Genomic DNA, 15,081 nt, shown 5'->3' on the forward strand with positions numbered 1-15,081 from the left:
TAAACTGTAGAAAAATTTGACTATGAAAAATATTTATTAATATAGAAATGATATATTATACACTTTTCTTATAAGTTTACATACTACTTTTTGACTTTACAAATATATAAATAATAAAAAAGTAAATGTTACAAACAATCTGATGTACATATGATATTTTATGTACATAATTGTATTCTATTAATCATGAAAAGAAAACAATGTTTTTTTAATGCTTAATCTAAGTACAGCCAATACATTTATTACATAAATGTTAATACAATTTGTATCAGTTTTCTGATTCTTTGTTATCATCTGTTGTCTTCTGTGATAAATCTGTATCCTCTTTTGTATCTTTATTTATTTTTGACTCTTCTGTTTCATCAGTATTACTTTTCTAAAAATTTTAAGTATGCATATTATATGTAATACTGCAATGTAAATTTAGTAGTTTAAATTATTGATCTTTTTACTACCTTTGCATTATCTGCAGGTTCTTTTATATTACATATCTCCAATAAATTGTATTTCTTGAATTTATAATAATGTGGAGCAATAGATATTAGACAAACACCTCGTATCACTTCAACTACTACAGCAATCTCTGGATTTTTTAGATCCGCTTTGTTTCCAGGATTCTTCTTGCTTATTAATCCAGCTAAATCTTCAATAACTTGTTCTCTGTTTATATTATTATTGCTATGACGACTAAAATTATATTTTATAATTATATTGGATGTAAAAATTGATTAAGATTACAATTTAAATGTTAAAAATCTTACTTGAAAACAATACTAAATGTTTTTGGTTCTTGTGCAAAGTATTTTTCAAGCATTGCATCTGCTTTCAATTTTATATCAGTCATATAAGCTTTGCATACAACTTCAATTGGAAGTAATCTTAGTAAGAATCTTGTACGTTGTTGCTTTGTTTTATCCAATTCTGTAATAATTTTAGTCACCAATTCCAAGGGATTTGTTAAGGAACTTCTTACAAAAATTACGTTTTTCACGCCAGTATCAACTATCTAAACACAAGATTAAAAAAACAATGTTTATTTGACAATTTTTCTAAAAAAAAATTCCAATTTTTTCTCCAAACTTTACCTGAAATCTTCTGAAATCCACTGGCTTAGCATATTCTGTTTTCAATTCTTTAATTTCTTTGTTTAAAGCAGTTGATATGTCTTCTTCATCGCTTTTTTCAGTATCAGAGACAGAATCCTGTTTTTTTATTTCAGATCCTTCTATATTATCATTGTTAGAATCCTTGAATCAAAGAGAGATTTAGTTTATTTATCTTTGTGGTATTCAACTATATTTACACTATACCTTTGTGGTATTCGATCCATAAATTTCATCAGCAAATTCATTAAGTAATTTATAAGCATCGCGGATACAATCTTTCTCGCGATAATTGCATGTGCATAAGAAACCGATCATTCCTGGTTCCAAATTAAATTGCTTATGTTTTTTCTTATTATTGTTATAAAAACTTCTTTTTCGTTTCTGAATATCCATTTTTATAATAGATACCTGGATAGACATAAATTTTTTGTATTATTTGCTATGCTATAATTAATAACAATAAGATATTGATGATGATAGACTTACCCTGTTGTATTAAAAAATATTTCAATAATCGTTCAAATTTGAAATTTAATCAAGCTATTCAGTGAATTCAACTTGCATTATGTTTACAACACGTTGAGTTTATAAACCATTTCCACGTGATTCCATAGCTTCAATTAAAGTGCAAATCGATTAATACAGAGATAGTAACACGCCCGGGTTTTGCTTGGTTCGGTAAAGTGCTGCTTGATGCGGTCAATTTTTACAAAATGTAGGAATCTATCCTAGCTGATTTCATATTTTTATAGACACAAACCTTTGCCATTTTCGTGTCACACCCTACTATTTATATCAATTAGAATTAATTTTGCGCTTTTAATGGCAGGAATTAGAATAAAAAATAATCATAGTTTTTAGGTATCTGCAGCAGCCAGAGATGGAGAAGTCTACCATGCATGGTGCTGTACAAAACATTCGCCAGAGTTGGCCGCATGGTGCAGCACCAGTACGTAGCGGCAAGCAAATCCCGAGGGTGAGTATATTTTTATTTCTCTTTAATAATAGTAATTAAATAGTTATCCAACTAAAAAATTCATTAATTTTAATTAATAAACATATTCTCCTATTCTTTTTTTAATTGGAAATAACGATTATGATATTACATTTTCGTATAACGACTTATTTATACATCAATGATGTTTCTGTAACAAAATTTCAAAAATGGAGGCAGTTATTCGTAAATACAATTTCTGATCAGATAAAATATGCAATTGCTGGAAACGTAGGCGGAAAAAGAAATGAAAATAAAGAAACGCGAGGTGTAATGTTATCTTTGGAGGTAAAATTTTAACAAAGTTACACGTTCCCGGGAAAATGTGCTTTCATGCTTCATTTACTACAAAGATGCATTCAATGATAGACGTTTGCGATAATGGGAATTGTCGCTGGTTACGACTCACGCTCGCAATTTTGAGGTCACGAAAATGTCGACTTCCTGATAAGCAGCGGTAGTTTAATAACACGTTGCTGTGAAACTTTTGAAGTTAAAATTTCGCGATTTAAAAAGCATTATTTAAATGGAAATACATCATGCGTCGTGTGTATTATTTTTAATAGGATTATTGTTGCTTCCTAGTGAATGCACTCATTAAACTGCAACCTGAGCAGATGCTTTTATTAAAGTTTAAATTTCATAGCTTATGAATACATTTAGTCATCGAATTAGTATGTGCATATATTGACTACTATACATTTACCAAATTAATTTATTGTGATATATCACAAATTCAATTTTTCTTCATTAAATTCGGGTCCCGTTATAATCGAAAGGCAAAATGAATCGATGTTTGTTGATCTCTATTCCAGTCGAGCGATTCGCGAATAGCTGTTGAAACATTTCAGGAATTTATCTAAAACGGCACGTGACGCCGTTATCAGGGTCATTATTCGTTGGTAATATACGGTGGCGTGTCAGGTCGTATTTGACAATGCCATAAAGTAATCTGAGTATATCCAGTGGGGATGCGCGGGTACCCGATATTACGGGCTTGGGCGGGCTCGATTAGTTAATTAGAGTTTGGAAGCTTAACAAATTTTTACCCTCACCGCGGCAATATAACGAGAGACTGTAATACTAATATTAGTTGTGATTTTGGAGAGAGCGTACGACTTCCAGTGTAATTGTAAATGATTAGTTAATTAGAGTTTGGAAGCTTAACAAGTTTTTACCTTCACCGCGGCAATATAACGAGAGTCTACTGTAATATTAATATTAGCTGTGATTTTAGAGAGAGCGTACGACTTCCAGTGTAATGATAAATGTAAAAATTGTAAATGATTAGTTAATTAGAGTTTGGAAGCTTAAAAAATGTTTACCCTCACCGCGGCAATATAACGAGAGTCTACTATAATATTAATATTAGCTGTGATTTTGGAGAGAGCTGTTGCGTTTCACTTTCGATTAGCCACAGACCAGTCGATCTGTTTCCGTGATCTTGACGAGATTTCAAAGGCTCCCTGACAGCCTTTGTCACCTAACAGATAACAAAGCGATATGGCCTTCGTCTTAATTGACATCGATCGAACGTATGTGTCTGTTCGATTAGCACAGTGATAGTTCGAACATCGCTGAAGATTCTTCCTCGAAGTTGAATAATTGAAGCGATAGCGCGGAGATGTTACAATAAATTGTTTCATTGTTTCGTTCTACATTTCTTCGTAATTTCTATTCCTTCGCAAATCATTTACTCATCGACGTTAAATCTCGGTTGTTGGAGATCGTTGTTGACTACGAGTTAATCGTTCACAGGAAGCTTATATAAAGCCAAGATTTCTTCGCTTTGTAACATGAAATTTGTTGTTTTCTATACAGGTTCACGTAAAGGTGTTACGTGGAACCAGTCAATCGGTATCCAAGTTCTCTGGAGGTAGCACAGTTAACGTGAAAGCTTGCCAATTAATCGAAGCGCTGTTGCGAAGTAATTACGTACGACGAGAAGAAAAAGTCGGTCTCGGAAGCGTATCAAAGTAAACTTAAACGAAACGAACGTAGTTTTCGGGGTAAACTGCACCCTCTGTGTCTTTGGAATTTAATTACCTTTCTTCCAACGAAACACCATAAAACAATATAAACTGTATACTTTGGTACTTTTAAAACTTTTGATTTTGTTTTATCAAGCGAGGAAAAATAGAAAATGAAAACATAGAATACAGTTCGTGATGCTGTTTGTTTTTCACAATTTTTTTTATTACTTACGAAACATATGATTCTCCATTCACGATTTCTAACAACATGCAATTTTCCCTTCCTGTTCAGTTTCAGAATTGGCTATTACCTACCATTGTCCTTTGTACGTGGTCCAATTCACCTGTATGACGGTCTTGAAAGGCTGGAAACTGTCCACTCTTTGAATTCAGGCTGTTCCTTTAAATAAATAATGAAAATTTCGCTAGTTTGGAAAGTTTCGCTAATGCCAGAGTTAGATGTTCTAAAGTCGAAGAATAATTAATTCAGTGCGCAAGCGAGCAGGTTTAGTATTAATGAAATAGAAGTAGCTAATACGTGATGCAACTTTATTGAAATTTTAACATTGATTTTGGATATTTACATATTCTTGAAACGCGTCGTCGTGGAAATGTCTCTTCGAATTTGCCGGAATTTGAAGGTGACATTACATAAGTAAATTTGTGTGCACCGAAGTGCATAATGCAGATAGTTTTTTGAAAAACGTATTTTCAAAACGCGTGCCAAGAATATCTTAGTTTCCTTGAAAATTTTCATATTTATTCTGCGTGTTACGATCCAGTCATCCTCTTTCCGTGAAAGTATCAGGTGTTCCAGAATGAATTTTCTTCTTATTAATAATACATAATCGTAAAATATTCGACATGTAACAGTTAGTTTGGAAAATATCTCCTTAGGGAATAGAAAGGGGTTGATTTAAGATCACGGTAGTGTATCATCTGTTACAAGAACCAGGATTAATGAACGTTGTAATGGTTATTACTCAGCAAGGTTTAATAGTGATTGAATACCCATTGCAGTGAAACTTGCATCAGAAATTCTATTAGTTTGATGGGAGTACCGTAGAGAATTGGAACACCATGTGAACGTGTCACAAACGTTGACAGTAAATCAAGTACACGTTAAAACTCAATTGATGAAAATTTCAATATTCCATCCCTTTCGTTGGAAGAACATTTCATTCTTTTTCATCACACTGGTGGAATTTCTGAAAATTATCTCTAATCTGTTCAAAATTAATACCTCTCTATTTTCCTTTATTTGTCAAAAAGTTCCTCAATTTAAAGGAATTTGATCGATTATCAAGAATTTCCATAGAATGTCCATTAATTTCTCTATTTGCTTCAATTTACTACATTTCTCTGCAATTTCGGTACATTTGCAGATGCGTGGCTGCGGAATTGTGGTCACGGTGTAGGAAATTGGTTACAGAATGGATTAATATACTATTATGTAATATTAACCACGAAATAATATACATATATAGATATTTCGGAATTGTGGTAGAATATTGTGTTATATTTCAAAGCACAGGAATAGATGTGATTATCCCATTAGGTTTCCAATTTTGTTATAAATAATTTTGTTTAGAGGTATACCTGACGTTAACTAAATAAAGGAAACGAACCTTCGATCAAAGACAAAACATTTCCTCGATAATTAAATTATTATTCTGAACAATAGGTCAATTTATCTCCATTGAAAGGTCGAATAAAATTATTTGGTATTCGACAGAACGCATTGAAATATCGAAACATGCAACTGGTAGCGCAAAAATAAATGTCAAATGCCATGAACATTCCTCACGCATACGTCTACGCAATCCATATTTTCATGAAATCAAACAAATGCATTGCATGCATTGTGGCAACAGGCGTTGCGAACATTGATTTCCGATACACGATATTCGATACACGTTTTACACTAGTATCCTCACGATCTGTCTCTTTTCTCTCACTCTGTTTCCATCATTTTTACCTTCTGCTTCGGTTTCGACTCTTTTTACCTCTTTTTTGCTTATCTTTTCTCTGCATACCGTATAATACGAAGCTTTCCAATAAGGCTTTTAGGATTTTTTTTTAAATAAAATCCACTTCGATATAGATAATTTTTAATTCGTTTACGTTATCAAGAAAAAGGAACTTCGAATAAAAAAATAATTTCCAGAGAAATCTGAAAACCTTAGCGAAGAATATTTTTACTACTTCGCGTCTGTTGCTTCTTTGAATGTCAGATTTCCATCGGGGCTGAAGCGCAGGAAAAAAAGACACCGAAGTGCTCCTTCCGGTCAACGAACCCGAAGATTGAACAGATTTTCGATAACCAGGCTATCGGAAATTTCTGGTCAAATATTCTACAGCTTGCTCATCTTGAGTATGGCACTGAAATGTACTGTCTCTCATAATTATCAATATAATGGCCTGTTCGAAGGGGCATGTAACGTTTCATTTTCTTTTGTACGAGGAAGTACAAAAATAGTCAATTATTTTCGTCTCTGCTAATATTATTTTCATAAACACTTCATCCGTTCAATCGAAGATAATGACTGCTTGACGTCAACGAAATTCTTTGTTAGGTACACTGCAATTGAGAAAGTACTGGTTTCGTACTTTTGCGTTAACAGCTTCGTTACCTAAATTTAATTTTTTTTTTTTATCAAATTGAGAAATTGGAGAAATAAAATTATTCATCATTTAAGTAGCCTAAGGATCACACGAAAACATTTACAATTGCGAGAAGCAAGGAAGATGTACACGTGAACATACAAGTGCGAAACTAATTATAACGGTTCATTTCCATAATTAGAACGAACAGCGGAGTAAATATTGCACAAGGGATGATACAGTGCTAATGCTTATTGATTGACGCAGTAATCTAGTTCGAAATGCAAGGATTTAACATCCATTTAACAGAACAATGATTTCCTTTTTATTAATTTTTTTATTGAATTTGCCTTCGATAAATTTGATCGATTTATACCACAGAACACAAGGCTATACCTATTTCACTGTATCACTTCGAGTGTTGAAAGCCTATGGAAAATATATCACGACTTTGACCGCTGAGTAATCGGAATGAAATCTGAACGATTGGAATCATTTATTTCACCGATCAGCACATGCTCAATTTATATCACTTATCTTTTTTCTCAGGTAGAAATTCAACCCTCTTGGCAGGAATCCACTGGAATCCATCAATGTTCGATCAATCTGACCATTCAGTATCCTTCACCGAAGAAGATTGACCGTACAGGAAACGTAATCTCTCTCATCCAATTCGGTAAGTGGTCATTCTTTCCTTTGCGACAAATTATTTTCTTGATCCACGTATTTTCCAGTTTAAGATACGAATAAGAATACGAACGGGTATATCCTCTTTAAAACGAAATCGTATCACATTTGAAATGTTGAAATCCATCTTAAAATTGATTTCGAGATGCGATGATACATCCTGAAGTAAATAAAGCGCGGTTTTTCGGTGATCCGATGAAATCAGCGGGATGCTCGAGGGAAGATCTGAAAATCGCTCTGACGAGTCAAAGTCGAGTACGTGGAAATGTCGGTCGAAGGGATTACGTCTCTGTTCCAAGGGTAGGGTAACCCTTTTCGTATTCATGTTGCTCGCTAACCGTCCTCGGAAACCTCTCAGCTCGGCACGTTCGTGTGCCCTAGAAATTTATTCTAACTCCTGGCTATTTCATCCCCCTGACCCTCTTTGTACAACACTGTTGTTGCAAAATTGTGTGGAAAAGCAGAAAACACGTACATATACGATTACGCGATGGTTCCTGTTAGATAATAAACACACATTGGGTGACCCAGAAAATTCAGTTTTTCTCGCAGAGCTATTTTGTTTCCTTTCTCTTTATTTAGTTTTCCAATATATGAAAGTTTCGTATTTTTTATTTTTTTATTTTAAGGAAGGCTGTAATATAAATAAGGAAAATTTAACAAGCGTATATGAACAAAGCCCCTTATATTAGGGACCTAAGCGACGATGGCACATTTCCTTAAACAGATTCACGTAGTTGTGGCATCTACAGGGCTTTTCGTATGCAAATTTTTCAAAACTACGTGCCAACCCAAGTTTACGATCTATGTTTATCTTCTTGTTCCCCAGACTCCATATCTGTCTTCGGAGTGTCCTCAAGTTGCCAACGGTGATCATGATTTCTCGTTAAATTTAATACTTGTATATCGGGAAAGATTTGATCGTTAACCATTGATTTATTAATTGCTGGCGAGGGTTCGCTTGAAATCCCGATTCGATGAAACGTGTAGCTCAGAGTTCGTTAGAAATTTAATTCAATTTAAGTTTCGTTCGGGTCAATCTGGTATCGCTGAATGAACAATGCACCATTGTGTAGCTCTGATCTAATCTTAAGATCAATTTCTGTGTCACTGGCGGGGTCGGCTTTCTGTTCAGAAATCAAGTTAATCAAGTGCCCGTAAACAAAAGTCGATCATGCGTCACGTGAAATCTGAATTTTATTTATCGATTTCCATCTGACGATTGAGAAATAGTAAATTAAAATTAACGACACATTCAGCAATTTGACAATTTTACCATCCAATTTGGAAGGAAGCGTACCGTGATAAGTATACGCGTTGCCCTTAATTGAATGTTGTTAACGTTAACAGTAGATTAAATCGGTAAGGGCCAGGTGGAAGGCAACAGGGCGGAAATTTAACGAGTTTTATCCGTAGAAATATCAAAAGGCAGTCGGATCTTCTCTACCAGACGCGAAATTCAACTTTTAATCTCTCGGCTACCATCTAATCGTAATGTATGTATCAAGATCAATGAACCGGATCGAAAGGAATCCTTGGACAGGAAGATTGTGCAGATCCCTCGTACGATTGTCGACCAGTTTATCCAACTTCCCGAATCGTCCTTAGCGATTCGATATTTGAAAACTTCACTCTCAGACCAACCAGATATATTATACAGAGGAAAAGTTTTAACTTATCAAAATGAAGGAACGAAAGAAAGAATGGAAAGAAACGAAATGACTTCATCGCACGAAGGTTAAAACAGAGGAATTCAATTAAATTATATTAAGCGACGATAGAATTTCTTTGGACCATATTCGATAACGTTCTGTTTAGAATTCGGTTCTTTCCAAAATGTTGACTCTGCCTTGAGGGTTCGCCTGGAAGGGAATATAAATTTATACTTGATCGTTTTATCGCGTTCCATCTTTCCCTGCCTTTGAGGCAAACGACGAAGCAATTTAAACAAGTTAAAATAAATTGAAAACCCGTTGATAGTTTGAGCTCGTTGTGTTTCTAAAGAAATTTTCTATTTGAAAAATAAATCCTTCCCAGGTGATCGACAGATAATATCACCTCGAGAAAGTTGTTTCAAAATTCTGCAAAAACATTTCGTAATTTGCATTCCTTATGGTAGAATAATATCATCTTTCTGAAATTGATAAAATAGTTTAGGCAACAGGAGTAATATTAATTTCCATATTAATTTTAATTTTAATTAGTGTATATATATTTTTTAATTCGTTCTTAAGTGTCCATCCATTATATCTAAAATTCTCGCTAATTCTCCTTTCGTATTCAATCCGAGACAATGATAATGCAAATAGAAAGATGTAAATAACGTCCCGGTGTTGTTGAAAAGTGAACGCTACATAATTTTCGTGGATTCTTGGAGCTCAGTTTCCCAGATTTCGTCGTCGCAACGGAATCTCATTAAAAAGGCCGAAAGTTATTCGTCTCCTGAGTATAACGCGTTATACATTTGAAACTTTCGTTCCCATAAATCTTTTGCAGGTGTTATTACTGCACTATGATTATACGGTTCCTACGGTATACAAATCTTCATATTTTTCCAGAATACTTTACGGAACTAAACGAAAGTTAATTGTATTTATTTTTCAAAATTATTACAAAGTAGATCAAATTTTATGCGAGAAATGTAACACGTATTGTTAGAGTGAACGTTTGAAACTATTGCTGCCTTGCAGCAAATCGTTCGTGTTCCATTATTCCTGTGGGCTTACGTTTCCCAAGGAAATTACGCTTGAAAACAACGTGAATCGAGTAAAATGAAATATGAGAAGAGCAGTGTATTATTTTAGCAGAAGTTTCAGTTACGTCCAACAAATCGCGTACAAATACCTTTAGAATTAATTATTCAACCATGAGCTTTTAATTTTAACAGTCAAGTACATTTTTAATAAGTGATCTCAATTTTTGAATAAAATATTTTTCACGCTTCGTTTTTACTCGTACCTTATAAAAAAAAAAAAGGGAGTACGAGCTCGATAACGCCGGGATAAAATATTTTTCACAGTTTGTTTGCGATACGTATCTGCCTTCGAAAAAAGGAAAAAAAAAACAGGAAAGTGAATTACTTTTCAAAAGCAGTAATTAAAAAAATATATACCAATAAAGGTGATTTAATTAGGATGAGATGAAATATTGACGAGTCGTTTCGAAAATAAAGTGTTCAACAAATAACAATTTTCAATTAGAGGTAACATTATTCGAACGAATAATCCTATTTCGAGTTGTAAGCTCTTTAGATCGGATGACTGGAGTTCTTAATAGCGAAAGGTTGAAAATCGGTACGCTTTTCAATGAGGAAAAATATTTTAAAACGAATCGACAAAAGTTGATCCTTTCCCGTATAACAAAAGCGTTGCGAATGGCACGATGTGATTTCGTATTTAATAACAAACATCATATAAGCTTGTTCAAAGAACTGAAACGAATACAATGTGTCCTCTGTACAATATAACCAGGGAACACGAATGATTTGCCGATACCTAAAGCCGTTCTGGTTATTGAAAATCGGTCAAGTGCGATCCACGATTCCTCGTAGTCTATCGTGATCCGATGCCTTTAGAATGGCTGAACGTGATCCTAACTACATCAGATTTTACCTCCGGCTTAGCTTGAAATTTATACGCCGGTTGCTTCGAAGATCTTTAACAAACGATTCTCCTATCGTTTCGCGGAATTCCGAGTCAGAAAATTGCATTTACCTGCAGTTCTATCAATGGATTGCGTTTAATATTCCCGTCTCGATACAACCGGATAATTTAAGGTCTCTAAGAGGATAAGGATAAAAAATGGTCAATTTTTAAATTGGAACAATCGTTTTTTCATATAATCATCAGTCTACATTTTGCAAGCAAAGTTAGCTGAAAGATTTCCTTTAATTCTAGTATCAGTTTAAATGGTAATTGGTAGCTAAGATTTCTCCAAGAGAAACCCGAGATAGTAAAAGGAGGAAAAGTTTCAAGGGGTGCATCTGGTACTCTAAATGGTGGAGCGAAACTGGCAGCATCTGCTTCATTCACGGATAGTGTAACACGTAAACGATGTACCCTAACAATTTCACCAAATACACATTATCCTACATCCGGTTCCCTCACTCTTTTCTCGTCTGCCACTTTCGTTCCACCGGTTCTAAAGCCCGATATTGACTGAATCTCATTTTGAAGATCTCTCACAAGTCCGGAAGGTATGAAATCCCTGTGGTCTGTCCTGTGCTTCCAATTCCCCTTTAGCCACTCTCCTTCGGATTTCTCGCTATTCAGGAAACTTCCTCGTTCCTCGATACTTCTGCTGAAATATGTTAATTCTCCCCTTTCTCTTCTTTTACCTGTGAAAAGTTGGACAATTCAACCGGTTAAATTGCTCGCATGTTTTACAAAGTTCGTGCAACGTCGAGATTGCGTAATTAAGTGAATAATAATTTTCTTCATAATCCTTAGGCACCGTTGACCTCTATATCAGTCTCCCTATTAATCGTTTCAATTTATAATTAATACCTGGTATTAGAGTACGATTATATGTAACGCCACGTATCATGGTCCCAGATACGTGACCAAGGAACCACGTCCAAAGCTTCGTCCAAAGTTTCTTCCGTGCATTGATTCCATCCCTTCGGAAAGGGTAACACGTACCTGCACTCAATCGCTAATTAAATGTATTTCAACATCCCCAATTAAGAAGATTTAATTTGAAATTTATTATTACGATTTCGAAGCCAAATACGTATCGTCTACTCGTCGATCTAATTCTGCTGGTGATATAATGAAACCGTATACTAGGATCGTATTGCGGGGTAAAACGATCGAATCCGCCTCGTCAATCTGTCATAAATATCAAGCCGGGGAACGAGCCTTTTTTTTTTTATTTCCCACCTTGCCAGATCGATATCCTCTCTTCCGGTCGATCCATCGAAATCCTCCCTTATTACAACACTCGTACGCGGTTAACATTGTCCCCGGACGGAGGACGATAAAACATCTCTCTGGCTCGTTGGTCCGCACCTATGGTTAGTGTGAACGCACCTATAAACGCACAGGCAGGCGTGCAGGTAGAGGCCAGGCTTGCCAGGAGCGTAGGTGAGCTGAAATAGATCGATGGACGTGGTGCGCACGCAAGTACCTCCGGTTGTAACCCCTGCAGGGGGTAGGGAGACTACCCCGTGCTCCTGGGTAGGGTTGTACGCGATAGAGCGAGAAAGGTAGCGAGAGGAACGAAGCGAGGTTCGAAAGAGACAGAGAGGAAACCGGAAGAGGGAAAAGTAAAAAAGTAGTGTTAGGAGTAGCGTCGAGGGTGGAGGGAAGTCGTTCGCTAAAGGAAGTCGAAGGAATGATAAATCGAAAGAGGCTGACGTTAAGGATGCTTGGCGATAGGTGTAAAAACAAAAGCTCGTTGGAAGAGGGAAAATGATGAAATTTCACGGGGGGGAAAAACGCACCAGGTTAGGGGTTGATACGCGTCAGGATCGGTAGAGAGAGATGGTTAACCGGCGTTCGAACACGCAGGAGTGGGAGGAGCATAGGGGTAGAGGGATGCTTCGATAAGAGGGAGCGAGAGGGAAAAGGGACCAACCGAGTTTACCGAGTGGTGGGGGAACAACAGGGTGGGATGGAAAGAGAAGGAGAAAGGAAGACAGAGAAAGACGGGCACGCGACGGCATCTCACCTGTTTGCGAACCCGCCAGTCTAGTTTACGCGCCCGGTCATCCGCCGGCTCTACAAGTGGCTATTTCATCGCGACCGTTCAGACGCGCTCATTTCTTCGTGCACGATTTTTTTTTTTTTTATTCTCTCGTTACATCGTGCATCAACGTCGATCTTATCTGGTACTATCGGAAGACGACTGGATTTGTCTGGCGTGAAAATTCCAGTGGGTCAAGTCGGGAGTCCTCCCATCGGACGGCCGACGGAAACGGTGAGTATCAAGGGTCAGCGTACCTTTTATTCGCCTTCCATCGGAGGGTGTTGTGATTTCTTGAATATCCGGATCGTTCATGATCCACATGTTTGTTTACCTAAAAATGACACTTATAGAAACCGTGCTTTTGTGGAATAATTGTACTCTATCGATTAATTGGCACACCACGTGAACAATTAGTAACCCTTGAATGGTGGAGCCAGGATAATTTGTGACTCAGACGTAAGGAACTCGTACAAATGTGTTACAATTTGAATAAAATCGAGCACTTGAATGGAATAAAATTTTCATATTTTATTCCACCCTATCGTAATTTAAGATATCAGAAGTGTGTCGTACAAAACGATTACTGATTTCCACGCTCGTTTCATAAGAGATTATTATCCTTACGAGCTTTAAACTTGAAAGCCTGTCTTTAATACGCTTTACGAGCAGCGTTTACGATCCTTTCTGTTTACGTCTTGATAATGTCACATTCTCCCTCGCTTTCCGTACAATTTTCCCTCGCCGTTTCCATATTTTCACCGAGGAGAAAGGTGGAGCGAGGCGAAATAAACCGATGGACTTATAGTGAGGTACGTTTTGAGATACGGATGAAAAAAGGGGTAATCAAGCAAAAAGGTGGCGAAGGTAATCGCGTGCGTGGATTTTTCGAAGAGAAAATTTCAACGGACAAAGCCCGAATTTCGAAGGTCGGAGGTCGTAATTTTAGAGCTCGTACGTTCGGTTTTAAATAAACTGGACCCGGTTCGATAGGTTTTTGTTTGTTGCTACGAATATTTCATCCCGCGTCCTTGTTTTCTATGCACTGACGTATGTAAACCGTTCCAGTGTCGTAGAAAAACACACTCGACTAACGAGAGTACAAACGAATGTTCGCGAATGAAGTTAAGAATTTTTTCTTTTAGACGATCTTTCGTTAAACTCGTGCTTTCAGCTACGAAGCTGAAAGAAACAATGCGAGGAGATTAACTCTGCAGGATTTGAAAGACGATTCATCAAAGTTTCAAAGATAAACAGAAGCGGATATTAATAGATGTGGAACGATGCGAAAAGAGAGCTTCGACGATGAATTATTGCTAAACGAAGCGAATAAATTTAAGTGTCGGGCTTTGATTCATCGCAAGCCGAACAACTCCTTCGAGACTTTCGCGTCGTTGTAACTTCTTCCCCGAGGAATGTCGATTTGTTACGGATCTTTACGCTCGTACCTTTCTTCAGGAACAATATTTATTCTCCGAGCAACACAGCGATTCATTTCCCATCGACTTATCTAACAATAAGATCGAGAAACAAGCCTCTGGGTAATACTTGTAATTGGACTGCGTTTCTTCTTTATTATCAAATTCCGTGGAAAATTGAAATTAGCTTCCTCTTCAGGGTAAATGTAGGACGATATCCTGCTTTTAGAATCGTGTGTGGGATTAGACTACGCTCTGTCATTCGCATCGCCGAGTAAACGAAAATGCTAATTGAGGGCTTTTCGGTTATCTCGTAATTATTTCGAGGTTTGCCCGAGAAATGTCCTGGCCGAGTGTAATTTCCATGGGACCACTGTGAAACAACAACAGTGATTTAACCTTCATTTATTTGTTCGTTCGTTTGACCCTTCCAACGGTCGTTTAAATACCAACTTTAATTAAAGTGTCATCCGCGATTAAGAAAAATTTCCGCCAAAGATACTCGAGCTATCTTAATCCTGAAATTTCTTTCGAAGTTTCGAAGATAATCGACAGAATTATACGGAAGAATTCTTTTCCTTTATAAATTTGAATCAACGTTAATAATGAACGCT

General features: G+C 36.3%; 2 protein-coding genes across 6 annotated transcripts in view; one reads left to right on the forward strand and one right to left on the reverse strand.

Annotated features, from left to right (window-relative positions):
- Nucleotides 1-15,081, forward strand: part of LOC114878072 (BAI1-associated protein 3) — a 62,486-nt gene that overhangs the window by 302 nt on the left and 47,103 nt on the right. For 2 of the 5 annotated variants that reach the window (XM_029191464.2, XM_029191465.2), the window contains exons 1-2: nt 1,995-2,082; nt 7,227-7,353. The gene's annotated coding sequence lies outside the window, so the exon portion shown is untranslated. Of the gene's footprint in view, nt 1-1,960; nt 2,083-7,226; nt 7,354-13,068; nt 13,284-15,081 lie in introns of those variants that run through there. The other 3 variants (XM_029191460.2, XM_046285613.1, XM_029191459.2) reach the window with 3 other exon arrangements.
- LOC114878075 (THUMP domain-containing protein 1 homolog) lies at nt 16-1,734 on the reverse strand. The gene is made up of 6 exons (XM_029191470.2): nt 1,593-1,734; nt 1,311-1,514; nt 1,086-1,247; nt 762-1,006; nt 456-687; nt 16-376 (listed from the first exon to the last, which is right to left on the reverse strand). Exons 2-6 carry the CDS (start codon nt 1,497-1,499, stop codon nt 269-271), a joined length of 936 nt encoding a protein of 311 aa, XP_029047303.2. The 5' UTR covers nt 1,500-1,514; nt 1,593-1,734; the 3' UTR covers nt 16-268.

The sequence above is a fragment of the Osmia bicornis genome, chromosome 5, assembly GCF_907164935.1.
Source record: "Osmia bicornis bicornis chromosome 5, iOsmBic2.1, whole genome shotgun sequence".
Classification (NCBI taxonomy): domain Eukaryota; kingdom Metazoa; phylum Arthropoda; class Insecta; order Hymenoptera; family Megachilidae; genus Osmia; species Osmia bicornis.

What these genes read in the sequence shown, in the direction of transcription:
- LOC114878075 (XM_029191470.2), bottom strand. Translation starts at nt 1,499, where the DNA reads ATGGATATTCAGAAACGAAAAAGAAGTTTTTATAACAATAATAAGAAA. An exon ending in TGGATTTCAGAAGATTTCAG is followed by an intron (nt 1,007 to 1,085) that starts GTAAAGTTTGGA and finishes TCTTGTGTTTAG; the next exon opens with ATAGTTGATACTGGCGTGAA. An exon ending in AACCTGCAGATAATGCAAAG is followed by an intron (nt 377 to 455) that starts GTAGTAAAAAGA and finishes TAAAATTTTTAG; the next exon opens with AAAAGTAATACTGATGAAAC.